General features: G+C 38.1%; 1 protein-coding gene across 2 annotated transcripts in view; it reads left to right on the top strand.

Annotated features, from left to right (window-relative positions):
* Window positions 1-1,175: 1,175 nt before the first annotated feature.
* Window positions 1,176-21,883, top strand: part of GABRA2 (gamma-aminobutyric acid type A receptor subunit alpha2) — a 63,382-nt gene continuing 42,674 nt past the window's right edge. The window contains exons 1-3 of one of the 2 annotated variants that reach the window (XM_065060814.1): window positions 1,176-1,263; window positions 2,378-2,466; window positions 5,067-5,182. In XM_065060814.1, coding sequence (XP_064916886.1) covers window positions 2,396-2,466; window positions 5,067-5,182 — 187 coding nt within the window. In that variant the 5' untranslated portion in view covers window positions 1,176-1,263; window positions 2,378-2,395. Of the gene's footprint in view, window positions 1,264-1,658; window positions 1,709-2,377; window positions 2,467-5,066; window positions 5,183-21,883 lie in introns of those variants that run through there. The other variant, XM_065060813.1, reaches the window with a different exon arrangement.

The raw sequence follows: 21,883 nt of genomic DNA, 5'->3' as shown, positions 1-21,883 counted from the left end.
AGGCAGATCTGAAGAAGATTTCAGATCGACCGTTGATGCTTAACTGATCAGATAATGAAGAACGGTAAGCAGAAGAATTTTTCAGATCTGGAAAGGGAAAGACAAGTGCCTTGTACCTTAGGCATGTCCAGGGTTAAATGGCTGCTGAATGAGTGTTCTTTGGTTTTGAGTTTTTGCACTTGTGTCCTTCTCTTTGTTATTTTCCCACAGTTTAGGCTGTCATTTTGCTGGTTATTTGAAAACAAAGAAATCCAGCTTGCTCCCTTCTCTCTTTGCAATCTTACCGCAACTTATGAAATATGTCAAAGTTGGAAGTAACAGATCATTTTGACAGCCCAAGCACTTTTCTTCCTTTTTTTGACTCTCATGCTGTGCTGTGGAGTCATTAAGCCACTAGAGAAGGAAAACAAGGGAACCGCCAGTTGCAAGCAGCAACCAGTAGAAACAGGAAACAGAGGAAAAACAGCAGAAGGGAAAGTAGGAAAAAGAATTTGTCAGTTTTGGTAGTTGATTCTATAGTTAACTGATTTTTTTTTTCCTCTTCATCATGTGTGTGCATATAACTTCACATGTCCATTTTAGTATTGATGCAGAAGCAAGCGTCAGCAAAATAACTTCAGTGAAAACACAATAAGCAGGTAGGCCACTGATGCCAGTGATGTTAAGAGGATAACTGAGAGCTATGTTTTCAGCAATTAACAGATGGAAAGGAGGTGGATGGAGATTTTATTTTTTTTTTTTTTAAAGCAGCAACGTTATTGCTGGTGTTATTTAATTATTTCCAAGTTAATGATGCAAAATGAGGATACACTAAATATAAACTCTTATCTTTAATTGTAAAGCCTGTCCTGATCTACTTGCACCGGAAAAGCTGAAATCAATGGGAATGAATCCTAGCAGTGGTCCAGTTTCTGCCAAAGGACCCGGTATAAGAAAGGAGGGCAACGTGCTGTGAAAGACAATACAACACAAAGTAATGCAATCTGAGCGAAAAAGGAAGGTTTGTTTTCTTGGCTGCCTGCTTCTTGAGCTCACTTTAAATGACAGACTTTTCTTCTCTCTGCATTTCAATTAGACTGTGCCAATGGGCAAGTGGGGTAAGGAATATTAATGAGGCAGTCTCAGAGCGAAGGTGGGAACCGGGTCTCGGCGGTTGTTCCCAACACAGACGGAGAAGGGCGCAGGGCACTTGTCTGGGTTATGCCCTATCAGGCACCTACTTAACACGGGGTGATTAAAAGGCTGAGAGGGGCCAGGGAAAAGGTGCTTCATCCTTCCGGGGACCGCTTTTCCCTCCGTTCATCGTTCGCGCGTGGGCGAAGTTGCCGCGCCCGCCCGCTCCGCGCAGGCTGTAAGGCCGCGGAAGCCCGCGTGGCAGGAGCCGCCGTTCAGCAGGGTGACTTGCATCTTGCCCGCTCCCGCGCCGGCCCGGGGCCGTGGGCGCCCTGACGCCCCCGCGCGCCCCGCCGCACCCGCGGAGCCGCCGCCCGCCCGCGCGCACCGCCCGCCCCCGCGCACCGGCACGCGCGCCGCCCGCCGCCCCCCGCGCGGACAGGCACGCGCGCGCGGCCGCGGCTCGGGAGCCGCTCGGTCCCGGGCGCGCTCGCCGCCGCCGCCCCGCGCTCCTCGCGCTCCCCGCCGCCTCCCGCCCCGCGCGCCGCTGGCGCCCTCCCGCCCCCCGCCCCGGCCGCGCGCCCGCTGCTCGCAGGTAGGGTCCCCGGGGGTCCCCGCCCGCCGCGGGCAGCGCGGGCCGGCGGCGGCTCCCCCAGCGGCCACGGCGTGGCCCCCACGGCCGCGGGCAGCGCCTGCCCCTGGCGGGGCTCTGCCGCGGTCCGCAACTAGTCGCCCTGCGGGGACCGCTCCCCCGCTCCCGCGCCCCGGCGGCTGTCGCCGGTGTTTTGCCGAGCAGCTGTCAAACGTGTTGGGCGCCCGGCGGCGGCTGGGGGCGGCTCGCCCGCGGTCCCCGCACCGAGCCCCTGCGAATGGCGTGACTCCCCCCCCGTCGCCCGCCCCCCCCACGCCCCCCCGGTTGCGGTGTGCAGTAGTGAGGCGAGGAATGGTTAAAGCCCCATCTCTTTATGCACACATTTTTATTTTTTTGTTCCTTTTCGTCTTGGGGCTTTCAGCTTACGGAAAAGGAAAGCATCTGATGCGTCTGCTCACATGCCACTTTTGATCATACGTTGCCTCTTTGCACAGAGCAGGATCGTTGGAAAAGATGGAGATACAATAAGTTGCTAGTAGTGAAAAGTGCTGCAGAAATCCAGTGGTTTCCTTTCTCCACTGAAGTGACATATTTTTCCTCGGGTTAAGTTGAAAGCACCGCTTGACGGAGACTGTAGCTGAGAGAGGGTTTGTGTTTTTCTTGCACGGTTAGGTTTCGCAAAGAGCAGCGATGAAGAGGAAACTGGCACTCTCCGAGATGCAGTTGGTTCTTCTCGTTTTATCGGTGTGGCTACCAACAAGGTGAGAGGATGTTTAATTTTGTTGTTCAGTACAGACATGAGTATTACAATCTGCTAAAGGTAAGCTTGGGTGAGAGGTTATAAAGTATAGGACATAGTAATGTAATAATAATAATAATAATAATAATAATAATAAATAATAATAAATCTTTCTTAGCTGTTTGAATGCAGTATTACATAGTTTCCAGAGCAAATGCAGTAGGAGAAGGTAGTGTAGCCTAGTGTCTGGTCCTTAAACAGTTTGTGAATTGATGCTTTATTTTACCATTAAAAATGAAAACAACTAATTCCTTCAAAAGCATTATCAGATCTTAAAGATTTATTTGAGTTACTGTATCACTGTGATTCTGTTCCATACAGAACAGTTAAAATGGAGAAATAGATTATTGTGCAGTCAAATAACAAATCACAGTCTCTAAAATATTGCTCGCATATTTTTTAAAATGGGCATGCCTTTTTTTTTTTTTTTTGGACAACATTACAGAATTCAAAATGATACTTAAGCTCTAAACCTCTAGGTGGAGACAGCATACAACTTCACAATCACATCATAAAACAATAGCCGTATTTATTAATAAACTTTTCTTATGTTGTTCAAAGTTCTCAATTTCTAAAGTGACAACATATGAGCAAGTAATTTTAGTCATGTTATAGTTTTGTGTTGCCCATAGTCCCTAAACATGCAATTAATTGTAGTTTGTAACTTTGATTTACTTGCTTTGGTTCTGACTGCAGTAGGTCTTGTCCTGATATGGTAAGGGTCATAAGCTAAATCATGCATGTTTCCTCTGACTGAAAAAGTCTGCATTTATTTTTGTCTCTTTCCTAGTGAACAAAATATTTTCTGAAACTGTGTTTCCTATTTCATTTTATGCTTAACTATGGTGCAGTATTAGTTGAGTCACAGTGGGCCAGATCCTGGAAACCCTACTCAAGTGAGTAATCTCACTGACGTCAAAGAGACTATGTGCGTAATTAGGGAGTTTATGCCTGAGTAAAGTTTACAAAATTCGACCCTAATTTGATATAATTGCATGATCCAATTTTTTAGTGGTATCTTAAATTCAAAAAAATGGTGTATCTCAAAAAGAAGCTTAAAAAATGGCAGAGACAGTACAGAAATACATTTCAAAAATAAAAAAGGAGACATCCAGTAATTAAAATTAAGAAAAACCTCTCGCATCGGTAAAATAACACATGACATTTTGATATGTTCTTTATAAGTTATCTGATTTTCATCAATTCTGTGGTTTATGTGATGGAAATTACAGACTGCAATGATTTACATTTAAAGACTTCCTCCATGCTGTTGAATTGGGGACCAACATAAAGCCCTGTTTTTAATTGTATTATAGCTTGCTTTAAAGAAAATGTCACCCAAACTTACTTTTGATTTGGAGCAGGAAGAAAGCATGCTCATTTTTATGACATAATTAATAATGCAGAATACCTTGGCCAGTAGTTCATTTAGATATGATTGTTAGGGAATAGACTGCCTTAGCTTATTTGATAAACATTTCATGTTAAAAATGTAGATGTCTGAAAAAGGTATGAATAATAATGCATGTAGCATATGATGCTTTACTTCCTTGATACTTATATTCCAGTATTAAGTAGGTAATACTGATGAACTTGTGCATTTCACATACATAGCACTTAAGATTTTTGGCACAGTAGTGTTTGCATGTGTAAGGCTTTCTGCATGGGAGTGTTTCCCCAGTACACAATCCCCTTGGTCTAGGTGTCCAGGACTGCGAGGACTCTTCACCACCACAGCTGCCTGGGCAGCAGATTCATGTTCAAGCTCCTGGTGTTTTCCACAGACGTATGACCCATAAAGGCTGTAACATCTCTTTCTTTATCGGGGAAGTTTGAAACAATCAGTGATCTATAGTTTCTTCTTGACACTTCGTTTATATTTTTTTCTATCCAACTTTCCTAAGGTTTGTCTGCACCTAGTGGAACATCAGATAGTGTTTTTTATAACAAAATAACATTTTAGAAATATGAGGGCTGTCCACAGCTATCCTGCGGCTTGCTAGTCAGCATCGTTGTTCCCACCCACCAAATACTGACATCAGAGGACTCCCTGAGCATGATCACTGGAGTTTTCCCTCATGTTAGTTCTTCTAGTCATGTACGTTACATGACCATTGGGTGGAAGCATATCCACAGGATTTATCCAGAGATAGAGTATACTCAGGTGAAGACAGATAGCACAGAGCTGGAAGAAGACAGTTTTGTGTGTGGGAACCTGGGTTATTAGTCTGGGAGTGACATGTCACTGAGGCCTGGAAAACTCCTTTAGGCTTTTGCACCTGTACAGACAAGTGGAACTTGAAGTAGTGTTCATGGTGATGTGATGTGGACTAGAAGTAGAGGCTACTGGAAAATGACTACGTGGAAATTTTAAATAGTATACAACTGACTCTTAAGTATCTGAACATGTTATATTAAAATTGTGTATTAATACACTCTTAACTACTCCCTTTCTGTTAGAGGGCAATAATTTAAATATTCAAGACCAGCCCGCAAAAACTGCATTTTGAGTGTAAATGAAAACATATCTACCTCTTTCTAAAATGTAAAATGTCCATTTAGATCAGTGCTGGCTGACTCCTTGGAAGACGAAGCTAAGAATAACATCACCATATTTACAAGAATTCTAGACAGACTTCTGGATGGTTATGATAATCGTCTCAGACCTGGATTAGGAGGTAATAAAAACAATTAAAGATTGATTTTAAAAAAATCAGTTTTAATGTTCAGATTTTGTGCAGTGATATTCTTCCTTCAGTTTTTTTTTTTTTTCTAGCAACTGGTACATATCTTGATAAATTATTTATAACTCTATGTTCACCCAGCTGAATCATTTGAAGTTTGAGGAGGATAACATCTATGAATGGAAAGGAGGCACTTTCACACATTTATCTTAAGTAAAAAGAAAAAAAATCTGGTGATTTAACATAGTAAAACAGAATGAGAACAGAAATAACATCTGAAGCTGTTATTCCAGTCAGGGAATTTTGGTTGAGCAAGGAATGCAGGCTTGAATCCCTGCAATGCGATGAGTTTTCAGAAATCTGCACAAGTGATTTGTGTCGTGTGTGTAAAATCCACATTTGAGATTAATTCCTTGTCCCAGTAAATTCAATGGGAATATTGTATCTTTGACTTCCTTGGAATTAGGGTTTCATTGGTAATTAGCATGCTGTTTCTGAGTACCTTGCTTGTATTTGGGTATTAAAAAAAAAAAAAAAAAAAAAAAAGAAATAAGGGAATATTGGAGGACAGAGGTCACTGCACTCTTGTGCCATGACTGTCAGTTATTTTTCAAAATGTCAGTTCACATTTTCATTTTAGAGTTGTATGCCAGCTCATGTAAGGATGTAAGTAAGAAATTTAAATAATTTTTTGGTGTTGGTAGTATTACTGTGAAGAAGGGTCTATATGGTATGGAGAAGGGCAGAATATCTTATTTTTGATAACATTTTATCTACCATTGTTGTTTATGTACAGATTATACTATTTAACATAAATATTTATGTATTTAATAAATAAATGTTTGTTATTATTATTATTAGTTAACAGTTTTGGCAATTGTGATTTTCAACCTGGAGACTGTTGCACCTTGCTAAAACTAATTCTAGTTCAAAAGTCCTGGGAGCCGTTCCTGTTCTTGTTGATTTCAGTAAGATCAAGCCCAAAGCTGGAGACCTGCTCTGACTTGCATGGAAATTGCTCTAACAACTCTGTTTGATCAAACAGGGAATTAGTTAAAGCTCACAGTTTTTAGCCAAGATTTGTCCATCCTGACCTGTGACTCTGCTGCTGTTTTGGTTCTAGGGAATCTTGTCTTGTGTCTGACACAGCACAAAGAGGGAGCTGGTGCTGGCTGGCAAGACTTTTCTCGTTACACATTAATCTTAACCCGGAATGTCTTTTCATTTCCATTTCTGGCCTCTGTACAGTGAAGACTTGTGAAATATTTTATATTTAAGGACTTTTTAATTAAGATGATCCATAAAATGAGACTTACAGCACTGCAAATGTGAGAATTTGTATAGTGATATTTTGCACAGAGATTTGCTTTCTTTGCAAAATACCTGAAGTTAAGACTTTCGACACAGTATGAACATACAACGCCTTGCAAGTGACTTGGAGAAACATTTAATATCATAAAGGTCATTTTTAATCTGCAGGGGTTTTAAAATTATTTTTTAAATTAGAAAAATAATGAAAAATTCTTGTTTACAAAAATGAACGTGCCATTTAATGAGAGCAGTCTGCAGTTCGTTTGCTAGCATTTGTTATTTTGAATATTCAAATTTATATTGGTGATATCACAAATATTAAAAACTGTTTTTCTAATGGATTTTTATTTTAGATTTTAGATTTTCCATTAATTCAAAATAACTCCCTCTTTTATTTTGCCAAGGCTCTTAGGTAATTAAAATATACTTTGGAAGCATAAAAACTGAAGAATTAACATCTGTTTGATATTGGCATACATGGCAATCAACCCATGCGGAACATGTGTGAAATGAAACTGTGTCATGCATATTAAACCGTAATGATTCATGATGCATTAATGTTAATCTGCAAGAATACTTCAACTGTAGGTAGAGAGATTCCTATAGTTTAAAAGAATGCTTGTAAATTCAGTTGTGATAATCCATATGAAATATGCTAAACAGTACTTTCTTATATAATGCTTAGTAATTACTGAGTTTTGTATTTCAGGAATTTTGTAACATTTTATTCCTATTTTTCTATTAACATGTACCCTGGAAAGAAAAATGGAAATACTACATTTTTTTTAAATGTTATGTGGCTAGTGAGTCCTGATATTTTCTAAAAGTGGTTTTGCATAGATGACTGCATTTTGACCATGCCACATGTCATTAATTTAATATACTAAGTCTCAGTTCTGTTCCACTTGCATTTATATGAATCTGAAACAATTCAGTTCAAACCAGTAGAGCATTTACTTTGACATAGCAGCTTGCATTATTCTGCTAAACTACTATGACTGAGGTCACAATCTGGCCTAATGTGCTACAACAGAAATAGTCCATGGTCTGAAATGGATTCTTTTAAAGTCTTTTGAAAGCAAGAATTGTTCACCAGCCCACTTTTACCTGTTGTAAGACATTTTCAGAGATGTCTTCTAGCAAAAATTCAGCTCATTGTGAAGAATTATTTATCTCAAACATGGTTTTAATAGTGAAAAGTGTTAGCTTAACACTGGCATTTCAGCTAAGTAATTGTCTGGGAATTTGTTCTTGAGTTTTGGGGTAGATTTATAATTAATTTTACTGGAAGACTTGGTGTGAGTACTTACAGTATGTAACTTGATGCTTCACTGATACATCAATACACTGCAGAAGTGAGTACTATTTTCTCTAGACTGTTAAGGCATTTTGCTCGTGATGCAGCTCTGTCGTATAAACAGATTTTGGCTATTGGCCGTCCTAGTAGCTGGGGTCCTTGAATCATGTATGAGCACGGTAGTGATGCGATAGTCTGCAAAGTGGGTGTGGGCAGGGAAAAGAAAATACTGCACTGTCCCCTGAAGCTGGAAATATCTCATATGACTTGGAGAATACCCCAGCCTCCTGCCTTCATATGGATAGGCATAAGGATATTCAAGCGGAGATAATTTTTTCTCTGTACTCATTTTACGCTAAGCACAGGATTGCAGCTGCAACACTCTTGACTACACTGTCAATTTCGACATGAACTATTTTACTTAAACATTCTGTGCCATTTTTGTTTAGACATCAAAATAAAGTACAAGTTCAGTTACAAAACAAATTCGATATGCCATTAGCACTAATTTACATGAAATACAACCATGCAAATCATAAGTCATCCAGAGTTTGATTGTATATGATTTTCTTCATGAAGGTATTTTCTTCCATTTATTTACTGTAAAGTTTTCAAGGCACTTAGGTTAGCACTTTTCCATAAATCCTTTGATTCTTACTAGCATGTAGAAAAAGAAATCCACAAAACAGCGGACACTAAAACTAATCAAGAGACCAAAAGAGAATTTAGATCTTCAAATGGTGAGACACCAGTGTTCAAGCTGAGATACAGCTGCATTCAGATCTGGAAGTGACTGAATTATCTGTCTGCTCTGTCTGCTTTCATCTGCCTCATGGACAGACATGATTAAAGGAAAAAGGGACATAGATTAAGGCAATCGTATCTTTTAATATGTTGATGTTGTTGTGTATTAGGTGTATCAGCAAAAACATACTTATTTTTTTAAAAAATTGTATCTTCATTTCAAGATGAAAAAGAAGAAGGAAGGGGGAAGAAATAGAGATGTTGCTAGGATTTTGATATCATGTTGGATGCTTCAGTAGTCTTACAATCTCCATAAGTTATTCAGCTGGCTTTGCTTTCTCATGTTGGAAATTGGTCATTTCCAGCAGCTAGATAACTTCTGTCTGTTCTACTCTCCCAAATGTAGAAAATATAATTGAATATAACACTTAGAAAATATAAAACTTAAATGCTGAAAAAAAAACATAAAGGGAAGTTACAAGGACAGAGGACTGGACTTCATAGCCTGAAGACCAGATTTTCGACTGCTGTATTGACATCGAAAAGAGCTATGCAAGTTTATATAATCTGAGGATCTTTCCACAAACAGTAGTGATTCTCACCAGCTTCAAGAATGGCATTCTCATTATAACCAAAGAGGTGAATGTTGGTTATTAAAAAAACTGAGGAAGATCAGACAGTAGAAAGGTGAAAACTAAATGCCACTGTGGTTCCATTTTGAGGGATCCATCTCTGCTGCAAGGTGACTTTCTGGGGCTCTGATGCTTGAACTAATAATCTCCATTGTATTTCACTTACAGACATAGCGAAACCTTTTTTTTTATAACATTTTGTAGATATTGAGCAGGAAAACCAAAGAGAACTGAGAAGAATTATTTATGATTATTGTTATGAGAGATGGTGAGCAGTGAGCACTTGTCTTTGCAGCACTGGATATATCATTGCATAGAAATGTTGCAGAAGTGTAGAGTATCAGACTCTATGATTAAAAGCTGTATGATGTGCTCACCAATATGAGCTAAAAGGGAAAAAATGTTTTTTTTTCCCAGAAAACTCTTCCTCCCAGCTCCCAGATCAAGAGAGTTATATATATATGTATGTATATGGGTGTGATAATCAAAGAGTTGTGTGTATTCAGTTGCCAGGAAACAAGGCCATGCTCATATGCTGATAATCTGCAATATGTTAAATTTAGGGCAGTGTGTTTATATATCTTTGTGACTCAGAGTTTTTAACTGGTTTTAGAAGAGTTTGTAGCTGTAGCAGTCCCCTAGCAGGGCATTCAAATCTTAGCAGTGTTTGTCAGCCTCGTCATGCTTAATACACATTCTGAATATCCTAAAAGAAGGTCCTTTGACTATTTTTGCTGCAGAACAATATAGGAAAGCTTTCACTACTGTGAAAAGTACCATTCCCCTGTTCAGTTCTGGTTGCTTCCTCAGCCCTTCTTTGCTTCAATTTCATCTTTTGGAAATGGTGATGTCTCTCTGTCTCTCTGCAGAGCAATTCAGAGCAGCACTTGCATTTTCTGAAAGTCCACTATCTATGTAGTCATGCTGGGATACAAGGAGTAAACTACCTTATGCTCTTTCTTGGGCATACCTGGAAGGGTCACATGGAATCTGGCCATAATAGTGTTTTCTAAGGAGTCAGTGAGAAAGTCAGATTAATTTATGTTGGAGTTGTGGGTAATATGTATTGGCAAAAAGCATTCCTTGTAAAAAAATGGAAAAGCAATAAGGGGAGGATATGAAAATCTCATTTAATTAGTTATCCATGGCATGCAGATGGTGCTAAAATCCAAGAACAGAACTAACTCAGTAGCTGAAGCATTCTAGAGAATGAATCATTAGGAAAGTAGAAGGATAAAACACCCTCAGAAACTGTTGCGATACTGAACAACAAACCAGCAAAAAATTATGTAGGATAGGATAATGGCTGAGGAGCTAAACAAAGCTTATTTATTTATTTATTGAAAGTCTGTGGATAAATCAACAGTGAAGATATCAAAATAAAATTAATGTTACAACTGTGCAGAGTGGCAGAGTGTTGCAATCAAGGAAAGTGTTGCACTGTGCAAAGTGGCAAAATGTTATGCTTCACAATGGTTAACAAAAATCTAGGTACTTTACTGTAAAGTTTATATGCCTATGAAGGAGCCTGTCTGGGAGGATCTCCCAGTTCATTGAACATGCATATTCAGTACTGTGTTTTTTGTTTTTTTTTTTTTTCTGGCAAAGTATCAACATTTGCTTCTAAAGCTAGAAATACTGCTGATGACACCAAGGCTGAATTAAGGCTTTGCTTACTTTTATCTCAAATATAATGAAGACATGAAAGCAGATCCTGCAGATTTCTGTGGAGCTCATTGTTGGAACTCCTTGTAAATCAGACTGATGGGATGGTTTAATTTTTCAACCAGATTTGATGGGCTAAGACAAACATCACGTTTTTTCAGTGGTACCTTTATTCTGGGTTATTTGGAAAATGGTTGAAATGCAGTGGCCTTGATGATATCCAAGGTATTCTGCTGTTGACTGCTTCCCACTAAGACCTCTTAGCATGTTACATAAATCTTGCAGTGAATTTGCTATCTGAAATATAGAGCTGTTTCTCACTATTTTTAATAGCCAAGTTCCAAGGAACTGCAATGTTACAGTTCCAAAATTTTTATTACCCTCGTGGAGTGATACAATTTGTGTAATGCCACCTGAATTGGAAATATAACTATTATTTAAACAATCTAACTCTGAAACATTTGCAGAAATATTTAAAAGCATTAGAAATTTGTCCAGGATATATTTGGGGGATTTTAATGGATTTCATGGATATTTAGTAGTGGATTTTAACCACCAAAAAGTGAATTTGAAATGTAGAAATCAATGTGTATATGCTTACAATGAAAAAAATGTTAGTCCTTCTGTAGCAACAAAGACACATTTTGTAATACAAAATTGGTATTGTTCTGGGTTACGCTAAAAGGTGTACTTACTTATAAATGGTATCAGGAAAATCCTTTAATGTTAACTGCAATGGTGTAGCCATGAAGTACTCAGTTTCCTATATGTTTTGTATAGGAGACACACAATGTTACATTTCAAATCTTTACTAAGATATACCAAAGAAAGAGTGCTAACTAAAGAATATAAGAAGGAAGATATAGAGATCTCTTATTCAATTGTATAATCACCTAAACATATTATAAGATTTATTATTTATAAACAATCCACTGTGACAAACAGAAACTTGGGGGTAAACAGGAAAGGTCTGGAAAAACATGGAGAACATGTTTTTTTTGCCTTGGATTTTCTAACATTCAGCAGAAGCTGGGATTTGACTAATAGATTAAAAGTGACTCTAGCCACATTTTTCCCACTATCACCATAACTTAAGAGTCCTGAAAAGGGTTTAACATGGGAAAAGACAGTATTTTATTTCATTGAGTCATTCTCAGTTTACTTTGTTGTCATTAGATGGGCAGTGTAGGGAACTGAAAAGCTGTACAACACTGTGCATCTGATTTTTAGAATTAGTAGTGTGTAGAGAGAGAAGTATTTCATCAACAAGGATCATTGCCTGTACATTTAAACTGCATCTGCTTTGTTTTTTACAGTATTTTGGTCTGTATTAGTTGTTGGTATTATTAGCTACTATTAGTATCTAACCATAGCTTCTAAAGACTCCAGGAAACAGACATGAAGTAGAACATAACGCTGTTTTTCAACAGTCTAGCGTCAGGGTAATACAAGCCAAAGTGAAAAACCACCATGAGCAAGGAACGAGGGAAATGTCAGGAGGGCAGAACAAAATAGATGGAGAGTGAAGGAGGGAGATAAAATGGTGATACTAAACACTGGCCACTTTTAAACAACTGGCAGATTAAGTCAGCTGAATAATATTTTTTTTTCAAATACTCTTTGAAAACTTGAAAGCAGAATAACATAAGCGGTTTCATCATTATGGTATATGCATGTATAAAAATTTCTGACAGTAATGATTTTCAACAATGAGTTTTCTGTCTCAAAAAGCAGCTATAGAGGATATATCAGATAACGTTTTGTGTTGCTGTATAATTCACTAGCCTGCTAAATTAAAGCATCAGCAGAAGATTTTGAATTAATACTGTCAAAAGTCTAATAAATTTTAATGATAAGAATCAAAGCGCTTTAATATGCCAAAATTAATCTTTACAAACTTTTTAATGTCTGTTTTTTCAGGTTAATGCTTGAATTAAATTAATCGCAAGCTAAAGGAGTTTTGTTTACCACTGTCATCCTAATAATAATTTGCTTTATAATGAAGAGTATGTCAGCACTATTTTTCTGAAATAGTCTGTGTGTTAGGAAGGTATGATTCTGCTAACCTTCTGGAAGTGGTGTTTCTATTTGGTAATTTGTGTGATTATTTTCTAGCACAGAGCTCTTGATTTACATTATATAGTTCATTGTCATATGTTGAGGGCTATTTAATAATTAGAGCAGTTAACTCTGTGAAAGCAGTGTAAATCAATTTCCCTTTTACCTGGGATTATTGTGCACATCAGAGAACATGAAACATTTCAGTAAAGTTAGGTTGCTGCAGTCAGAGATTGGATTTAGTTGCATCTGACCAAATTAAATTTATTTTTTGTGTCTATACACACATACTTGGTCCAGCACATGCATTTTTTTTGTTGAACCAGTAGAGGTCATGCATCCTAATCTGCAATGTGTTTGGGAAAAACGTGAATGCTCCATGTTCCATCTGCTTAATATGTGTTTCTTGCAAACTGTGAATTACTTATCTTGTAAAGTTATGACTAATAGAACTGATTGCAATGCAAATTCAGCGCCATGGACCACTGACCTTCGCTATGTTCTGACACATACAGTTCAATAAGAATCAGTTAAAAACTGATGTATGCTATAAAACCTACATGTCCATCATATGCACATCATGACTTTTCTCACAGCAATGACACTGAAAATGTATCAGAGAACTCGGACTACTTTGCAAAAGGAGTGACTTTTATATTAAATACAGAAGGTCCATGAGGGCAAAGTAACCAGGAGGTGTGATCCACCATTGGTAATGGAACAGACCCATGTCTCCAAACCCCAGTACAGTGCTTTGTTTTACAGGTCACATAATTTCTAATACAAATTTGACCTGACTAAGGAGGTTTATACAGAAGATATCTTCCACCTGGAAAGGTGACTTCTAAATAAGCTGTTTTTTTGAAACTCCTAATTGTTTTCTTGAAGTGTTTCTAGACTGCTTGCATTTGTGATCTTTCACGTGAATGCAGTTTCCTGGAGTTACCTATCTGCATTTAATGCCCTCTGTCTCAATTTTAAAAATTGCATTCTCTTGATTCCTTGAAAACCTGAATGTCAGAAAAGCAGTGTATCTTCTGACTGAAAGATTAGGAATTATTCTTCTCTTTGTTGGTCTCTGTTGCTTGGTGCTAATTCTGTCATCCAAGAGAGGTAATTGTCTTCCAACACATTCCCTGCTTTTTCTTTCTTGTATCCATTCTCAGTTGTCCTAGGATAATAGGTTCTTCAGACCACTCCTATCAGGAGATTGGGAGTTATTACATTTATTATCCTTTATTATCCTTTTCAATTCCCTCAAATGTGTGAGCCTTTCAGCACAACACCAGAGAGCAGAAAGGAAATGGAGGAGGAAGGAGAGTCTGTATTTATCTTTTAAGAATTTAGAGGTGGGTTGAAGGGACAATTCCTGCCCTGAATATACTAGCCTAATGTTTTAGAACAGTGGCGTCAAACTCTTTTTCACCCAGAGCCAAATGAGCCTTGTGGTTGCCTTCAAAGGGCCAAATGTCATTTTAGGACTGTATAAATGTAACTATTCCTACACTTACAGTCCTAAAATTACATTCGGCCCTTTGAAGGCAACCGTGAGGCTGATGTGGCCCCAGGTGAAAAAGAGTTTGACACCCCTGTTCTAGATATTTCTCTCTGACTGACAATCTAAAGGCTGCTGTAGATGCCTTTTTATTCTCATTATTTGAAATAATTTATATTTTTCACAGTTTATAGGCAAAAACCAGAAGTTTGAGCCTTAGATTTAGTGCTGTATTGATAAAACCTCTCTGCCATGCTGAGGGCATGCCAGGGCATGTCACGGGCTGTCCTTATTAGTGTCCATAGTGTTAACGGACTACGGGTGAACTTCTTTCTACTAGATCTTTAAATGTGGATTTGGTACTGCATTGCCTCATGCAGTTTCTGAACAAAAGGGAAGATATTTCCTCCTGGAGAAATAAATAAATAAATGATGATGAGAAAGGAGAAATATAAATGCCTGTTGTTTGAGATAATAGAGTAGTCACATCCTTAATAATCCCTCTCTATCTGCTGGGTGCTAAAAGCTGTCAGAGATTTTTTTTTTTTTTAACCAGGCTTATTTTTTAGTTGACCATAAAAAATGAACAGATAATCTTGTTTGCTACTGCATAATATGCTATTTTTAAAATAACCAATTGTTTTAAAATAATATTTTGTGGTATATGCTGTCTGCATTCTCAGAAAGCCAAAGTATCAGCTTAGAAGAATATGCATTTTAAGAAACTGGATTCTAATTAAATGCATATTAGGCATAATTTCAAATAAAGAAAAAAACTGTTTTATATTTTCTGTCTGTAAAAAACCAACTGTTAATTTAATATTAAAAGCAGATTCTTGTCCCAAATACGTAGCCTTTCCACATTTAGAAGCCTGGCAGATTCTGAAAGTCCTATGGACAGCCAGAGGGTAATTCTCTTGTCACACACAACCATAAAAGACAAATTTGAGACTGCCTAATCCAAGCTCTAGGAGTATCCTGGGAGTATGTTTTAGAGGAGATTCTGGGAAACACTTCTATCTGTAAAGTAGCTTGGAGACATTCAAGTGACTCAGCCATGGGACTTTGGAGTGCTACAGTACACATTACACAGTATTAATCTGAGACCTTTTTTATTATTAACCAGATAACAGAAGAGTAACTGACAACTCTGTAACATGTTAAAATGGGATTTAAAAGAAGATTGCCCCATTATTGTCCGTGTTAGTATTTTTTGGTCATTAGGGAGCTACTTGTTCTATTTAAGTACTAATATGATTCTCTTTTGGGTCAAGTCATGAACTCCTTATTTGTCTTGACTACTGTTTAGCAAGAAGCTAAAAAAAAGACATTCCACGAATTGTCCTGCTGAACAAAAATTGTTAAGAATAAAAAAAGGCGGCTTGGCAGCCAGTCTGATTTGTGCTTTTCCTGCATTTCAGCATCTTTGGGGATCAGAGAAGTGTAAAGAAAAAGTGTGCCTACCTGTTCTTATACATCCTGGCTATTTAGGCTGTTAACATACCCACAACCTCCAGCTGATTTTAGTAAATCCATGCGAGCTTTTTTGAGAATATTAGAGTTGTCTGGATAAATATTAATTTCCTGTCCTTCATAGTTATTTCACCTGGCTTAAAATAGGAACTGCTGGCTGGTTGCTAGAAGGATTAGAATGCTGTCTATTTTTTTGACAGTGTGTCACAATGTTCTGAAATGCTATTACAGAACTTCATACAGCGTTACCTATTAAAAATGTATTCAAGGCTTCTGCTGCAAAAAATGCATTAGAAGTGCCCCCTAATACACAGCTCTATTAAATAAAGACACTACCTTTTTCTGCCATTGGTTCCTGTCATGCTTGAATGCAAAGTACAAAGCTAGCAAAATTAAAAAGAACTGTAGTTCCATTTTTAATGACTGTATGATCCAGGAGTATAGTAACCAGGCACTAAGCATGGACAGTAAAATGAAATGTCTGAAAGGATTGTAATTTTCAATGCTTTCTTAAGTCTGTTGATCTTCAGAGGCGCGCCATCAGCCTTTGGGACTTGGAAACGTGTGAATTTAATACTTTGCCCTCATAGCAGCAAGCCTTGGGAAGATGCCAGCCTCTGGTGACAATGAGCATTTGCCACAGAACAAGCAAGACTATTTTTCCCAGAGTTTCATCCTGGTTTCTGTCAGATCCAGGGTTCTAACTCTTTGTCATGGCTGACCATAGAGACAGGCATTCTCCAGAGGCTTCCTCTGAAATTGACCATCACCAGAGGAAGCCATTTTCACTGATTTCAGGGGCCTCTGGCTACCCAAATATTCATTAAATGATTAATGAGTGTAATAAGCACTCTGAAAATACTTGTTTCAGCTGACAAAAAGCAGTGTGTAGCCAAAGGGTGAAATCCAAATGTAGTATCACAGTTCCGTGGTCACTCCAATGTGAGTTCTGCAGCTATTTCCTATGTCCTTGGTCAGGAAGAACTTTGACCTCTGGTGTTTTTTTTTTTTTTTTTTTTTTTTTAATGTTTGGAGTGTGGGAAGGTACTGAAGGAGAGCTGCCTCTCATAACTTGTACTTTCAGTGGGAAGTTGACATGCTACCAGTATAAGCCAAAGTGACTCCTGGAGTGACTGTAATCTGGAGAAAACCTAGGCTGAGTTATCTTGGTTAGAAAAGCACCTGGGCCCATATAAGAGGAGATGAACAAGGAGATAAGCTAGCAACTAAAATCAAGTAAGTCAGGAGCCATTGTGCAATGAAGACATATCTTAACAAGTCCAAACTCGGCCGCTTCATGACTGTAAAAAGAAACTTGAAGCTGCTACTTTTTTAAAATGACACTGCTGCTATGGCGAGATGTGATTTGGAGTACAGGAGGGTTTGGCAGAGTGAGTGTATCAAATGGGATGATTTAGAAATCCTGTGAATTGGAATAAGCACAGAAATTAAAGCTGAAATTAGCCTAGAAGGGTAGTGCAGCAGAATTTACCAGGGTGTTCCATGACTGAGGTCATGAAATTCAAACATAAATTAAAAAAGAGAAAGAATTGTTCTGCTTTACCTGCCTGCTATGATTTCCTTTCTAATAGCACAAGTCTCTAAGCAGATTGGATGGAAATATGGTTGCATGGGAGTAATAACTTTGCCATCCCTGCTTGTATGATGACATTGATTCAGGTCAGTCCAAATAATTACAGCATCACTTTATCAAAGTCTGCTCCCTTCCATTTCCAGACTTGTTTGAGTGCTCTTGTTCTCTTTGTCTTCCCCTGTCTCATTCTTTAGACAGCGTTGGGGCAGTCTGGTTCATTTAAGTTTCATCATGCTCATCCAGCTGATCTAAACAATGCTGTAGTCACATTTCTTACTCATCCTGGTTATTATACGCATCCTGATGGAAGCTATGGTTTCTAAAGGGATAATACTTAGTGATCATGTTTTATTTTTCATTTGGGTGCCATATAGTTCTGGTTTGCTGCCAAATGTGCTGTGTTAGCTATTAATAAGTTAATTTTACTTCAACCTTTTAAGTAACCCTTCTCAGTAAAATCACATTTCTTCTGGCCAAACTCAACTGTGTTTTCACTCTCATGTTTCTATTGAACATTTTGTGCAACTCCAACTAAAAATGTGTGAGGATGTAATGAAAAGGGAACAGAGACTGGGTAGATTTCATGATAGTCTGTCTTTATGGGAACAGATTTCATACTACCCATGTATTTTGATTGCCCTTCCCAATGATTTCATTCACTCCTTGTTCTTATTTTCCACATTTTTTTCGCTGTTAATTTTAATGTAGTCAAGACTACCGTTTCTGATTACTCAATTGTCTCAAATGTTTGTACAACCAAAGCACCCATGTTGTATTAATATCTACAACAGACCTGTAAATTGGAGGAATACTCTGTTTGAATGATAGGAAAAGAAAAAATCCAGATAGATGTCTAGATAGATAATTGCTGTCTTAATCACTTGACAGTTGATACCTCTGAGATTGTCAAAATGTTTTTTGAGGTGCCAGAAGTCCATGAAGTCCAACAGTAATGACTAAGAGTATCTACATTTCTTCTTTTCCCCATGCAAAGAGCCAATTAAAATACGCACTTCTGCATTGCTTTGAACTTGCATGTTTAAGTACCAGCAGAATTCAAGCTAGACACTGCTTGATTGGTTGGCCTGGTGTGGTATGGGCTGCACCAGTCAGTACAGTAGCCTTCTCATCAGGGATTAAGTTCATTCTAGTTTAAACGTTTCATTTATTCTCTATCTGATTTGTAAAAGGGATATGAATCCACGTCTCTTACTTTCCAAATCTGCAAACTTCCACTGGAGATGTTTTACTTTGTATCAAGTATCTATATATGTATCAGAACATGGACTGAGATCCATGTTTTGTAACGCTGTACTGTAGAGCCATTCACAGTCTTTAGCCAATTAGCCCCATACAAGCTGAAGGCTTAGGTTTGGCAGTGTCTCCATCTCCTGGACCCCATGTGTAGTGGAATTCATTGCTTCAGACAGCTGGGCCTCCTTTGTGGAACATGGGGAAAGCTAGGCCTATTGGCGCCCTTCAGAAACGGTGTGGGCATAGCCCTGACTGTCTGCAAAAGCAGTTCATAAAGTCAATAGACTAAGTGGGGATCTGTCAAGCTAACTAATTAAAAAATGCTGAAGAGAAGCATGCAGATGAAGCCTTTTCTTACCAACATGGGTGAAATATCCATGTTTGGGTGGGAAAAAATTACCAGTTTCCACTTCATCTGTCCACAGTGGTGTGGCCCCTCTAGATCTCATGCCATTCCTCCTTCCCTGAGAAGAGCCATGATAGTAGCTGATAGCCTGGGATGATGGGAACTTGTGAGAGGGCACCTCTTCTCAAGTGCATGCTCTGATTTAAAGCAGATACATGAACTCCAGTTACTGTGTGTCAGGGTCTGCCTTGACCACAAAGGTGAATTTTCTAAGATAGGGCATGCTTCCTCAGTCTTTGGAAGGAATTGTTCTGCTTTGTGTAAATAATTAGATATTGAGCAGAGACTTCAACTTGTGTCTGCTACATCCCATGAGTACTGCTAGGCTGTGGTATCAGTCTCTTGCTTGTTTTCTTGCTTTCTCTCTCAAAGTCTTTGGCCCAGTAAATTTGTAATTATTTATAGTTTGAGGAACTCATTGGGACTTGGTTGAGAGCCAGTTCTTTAAGCTGCTTGGCAGCATCAGTATATTTTTGCCTTAAGGTGGAAATACAAGCACCCAGGGAATTTTAGGTACTGAAAATGTTAGACAGGAATTTGGGACTAAAGGAGTTTCAGACAAATCTAAGTGCAAAATGTAGCCGTTATGATCTGAACCACAGAGACATTCAGATTAACTTTTATTGATTTACATGGAAACTTGGAGCTTAAGTAACTTCGTGGAACGTGTCCAAGATACTTAAAAAGATAATTGGGCACCAAAATCGGTCTTCAGCCCTTCCCTTGAGTGACTTTTGCAAATTTTCATACAAAGCTGGTAGTGAAGTTAAAACTGCACCTCAGATATCACTTGTGTCCAAGGCTCTTCATTCATAGAATCCTTTGGAAATGTGCTTAATTTTATTACCTGAAGTAGCAAGCTTTGCAAATTAAAGGTCTCTTGGTAGAGAGAGAGAGAAGAAAAGTAGTAAAGATGATGTTTGTGTATATGATCTGCATGCTGCTTCTCTTTTTGAGTAAGAGTTAAACTGAAAACCTGTCAAATGCATATGAAAATTATCTTAGTTATGGGTAAGTGTATCAGTCAGCACAGAGAAAACTTTTTAATTTTCCATTTGCTAGCTGGAAACAGTGCTCTTACAGTTTGTGCCAGTGTTTTCGCATATAGGACAAATCTGACTAATTAATGGACTGTGGAGAAATACCACACTATTTGTGTTGTAGATATGCCTGCATTTTGTTCTGTGCACACTTTGTGGGTAGCCTACACCTAAAAAAGATGTTAGCTCAGCTAAAAACATATCTGAAAATGTTTTCCCAAGTCTACAGAAGAAAAGGATGTTGACAGTTAAGTTAAATATTTTTTTCATGTTAATGTGTGGGTTTTTTTAACTGTCAAAAAGTCTCACTTGTCTCTAAAGATACATTTACTTTTAACTTAAGTTTAGTATTGCATTCCCTCAAATTTATATTTTCCTGCTATTTCGGACCTTCTGTATTTAGTTTAAGAATAATAAATGCTACTTTTCTGAAATAAAAATTCCAGTTCAAGAATAAGCTTGTACACAGGACCAAGTATTCAGTTAGTCTAAATGCCATAATGGTATTTATTTCAAGATTACAGTATTGCTTTACAGATTTTCCCAATTTCATGAGTTCTGTGTAGGCCTTGAGAGGGTCTCTGGTAGTGTTTACTGGAGCTGTCTATTTAGTATATGATAGAATGTCTGTTAACAGGTATAAACTCTTCAGAGGAAAATCAGGCAGGGTCTGTTAGCCTACTGGCTTTCAATTCCTGTATCTTTATCCAGAATATATTCTTATTTCAGTGAATGCCATAAGAATGCAATTACAGTGCCCAATTTATGTCTCATTTACACCAGAGTTAATCAGGAGAGCAACTGTTAACAGTAACACACATATTACTAGGTCTTACTAGTGAACTTGCTCTGCATATGCTGTGTTAAAAGGTGGAGATTTGAAAGAGAAGATTACTTATGGCTCATATTAAGAAATTGTCTTGCTGATAGATTGAGGATAGAGTGAGGCTATTGGAAGGGAAGTGCTGATGTCAAGAAGGGAAGTGAATTTGTTTCTTCTCACAGCTGGCTTCAATTTACAATTTGGAAGTGTATTTGTGTGTGCACATGTGGCTTTGAAACTCTTGTAATTTAACAGTGGATAAAGAATGAAGATGCGAAGTGGTTTGATACATAAAATGTCACGTAAAGCACCAAAAACAAATATAAAGAACTGACAGAATAGTGTTTTGAAGTATCTGCATTCCTATGGATTTTGCTGTTCTTGCGGCTCCACATTGCATAACTTCCTCTGACCTCCATTCCCTGACAACCAGAGTGTCTTGAGCTGTCAACAGACACACTAAAGAGCTTGTCAGATAAGGGGAGCGTGTTGAGTTGAAGCAGTGTTTGATGGATCAAGACCCTGGCTGCTTCACCTGTGCAATTCCTGACTTGTATTATGAATGACAATTTTAAAGCCTTTGAGCAACATTGCCAAGAGTGCCCTTAGAGACCATATTACAATGTCAGAACAATGTCATTTCCAGTTAAATACTTTTTATAGCAAAATAATTAAAGTCACATCAAACTTTTGACAGCATTTCCACAAAAACTCAGAAATCCTTGGTTAAGGCTCCCACAGCTCTGCAGCTTGACCTCCTTTTTTATTTTTTGTTGATATAATTAAAGAACAGTATTTTAGGTTCACATTTTTTTACATGCTGTAGCAGCCATTCAGTTACAACCTTGCAGTGTTCTCCTGGGTACTATTTACTCTACATTTAAAATAATATTTAAAATAAAT

This window comes from Columba livia, chromosome 4, assembly GCF_036013475.1.
Source record: "Columba livia isolate bColLiv1 breed racing homer chromosome 4, bColLiv1.pat.W.v2, whole genome shotgun sequence".
Taxonomy (NCBI): domain Eukaryota; kingdom Metazoa; phylum Chordata; class Aves; order Columbiformes; family Columbidae; genus Columba; species Columba livia.
This window is presented reverse-complemented; position numbering and strand designations above follow the sequence as displayed.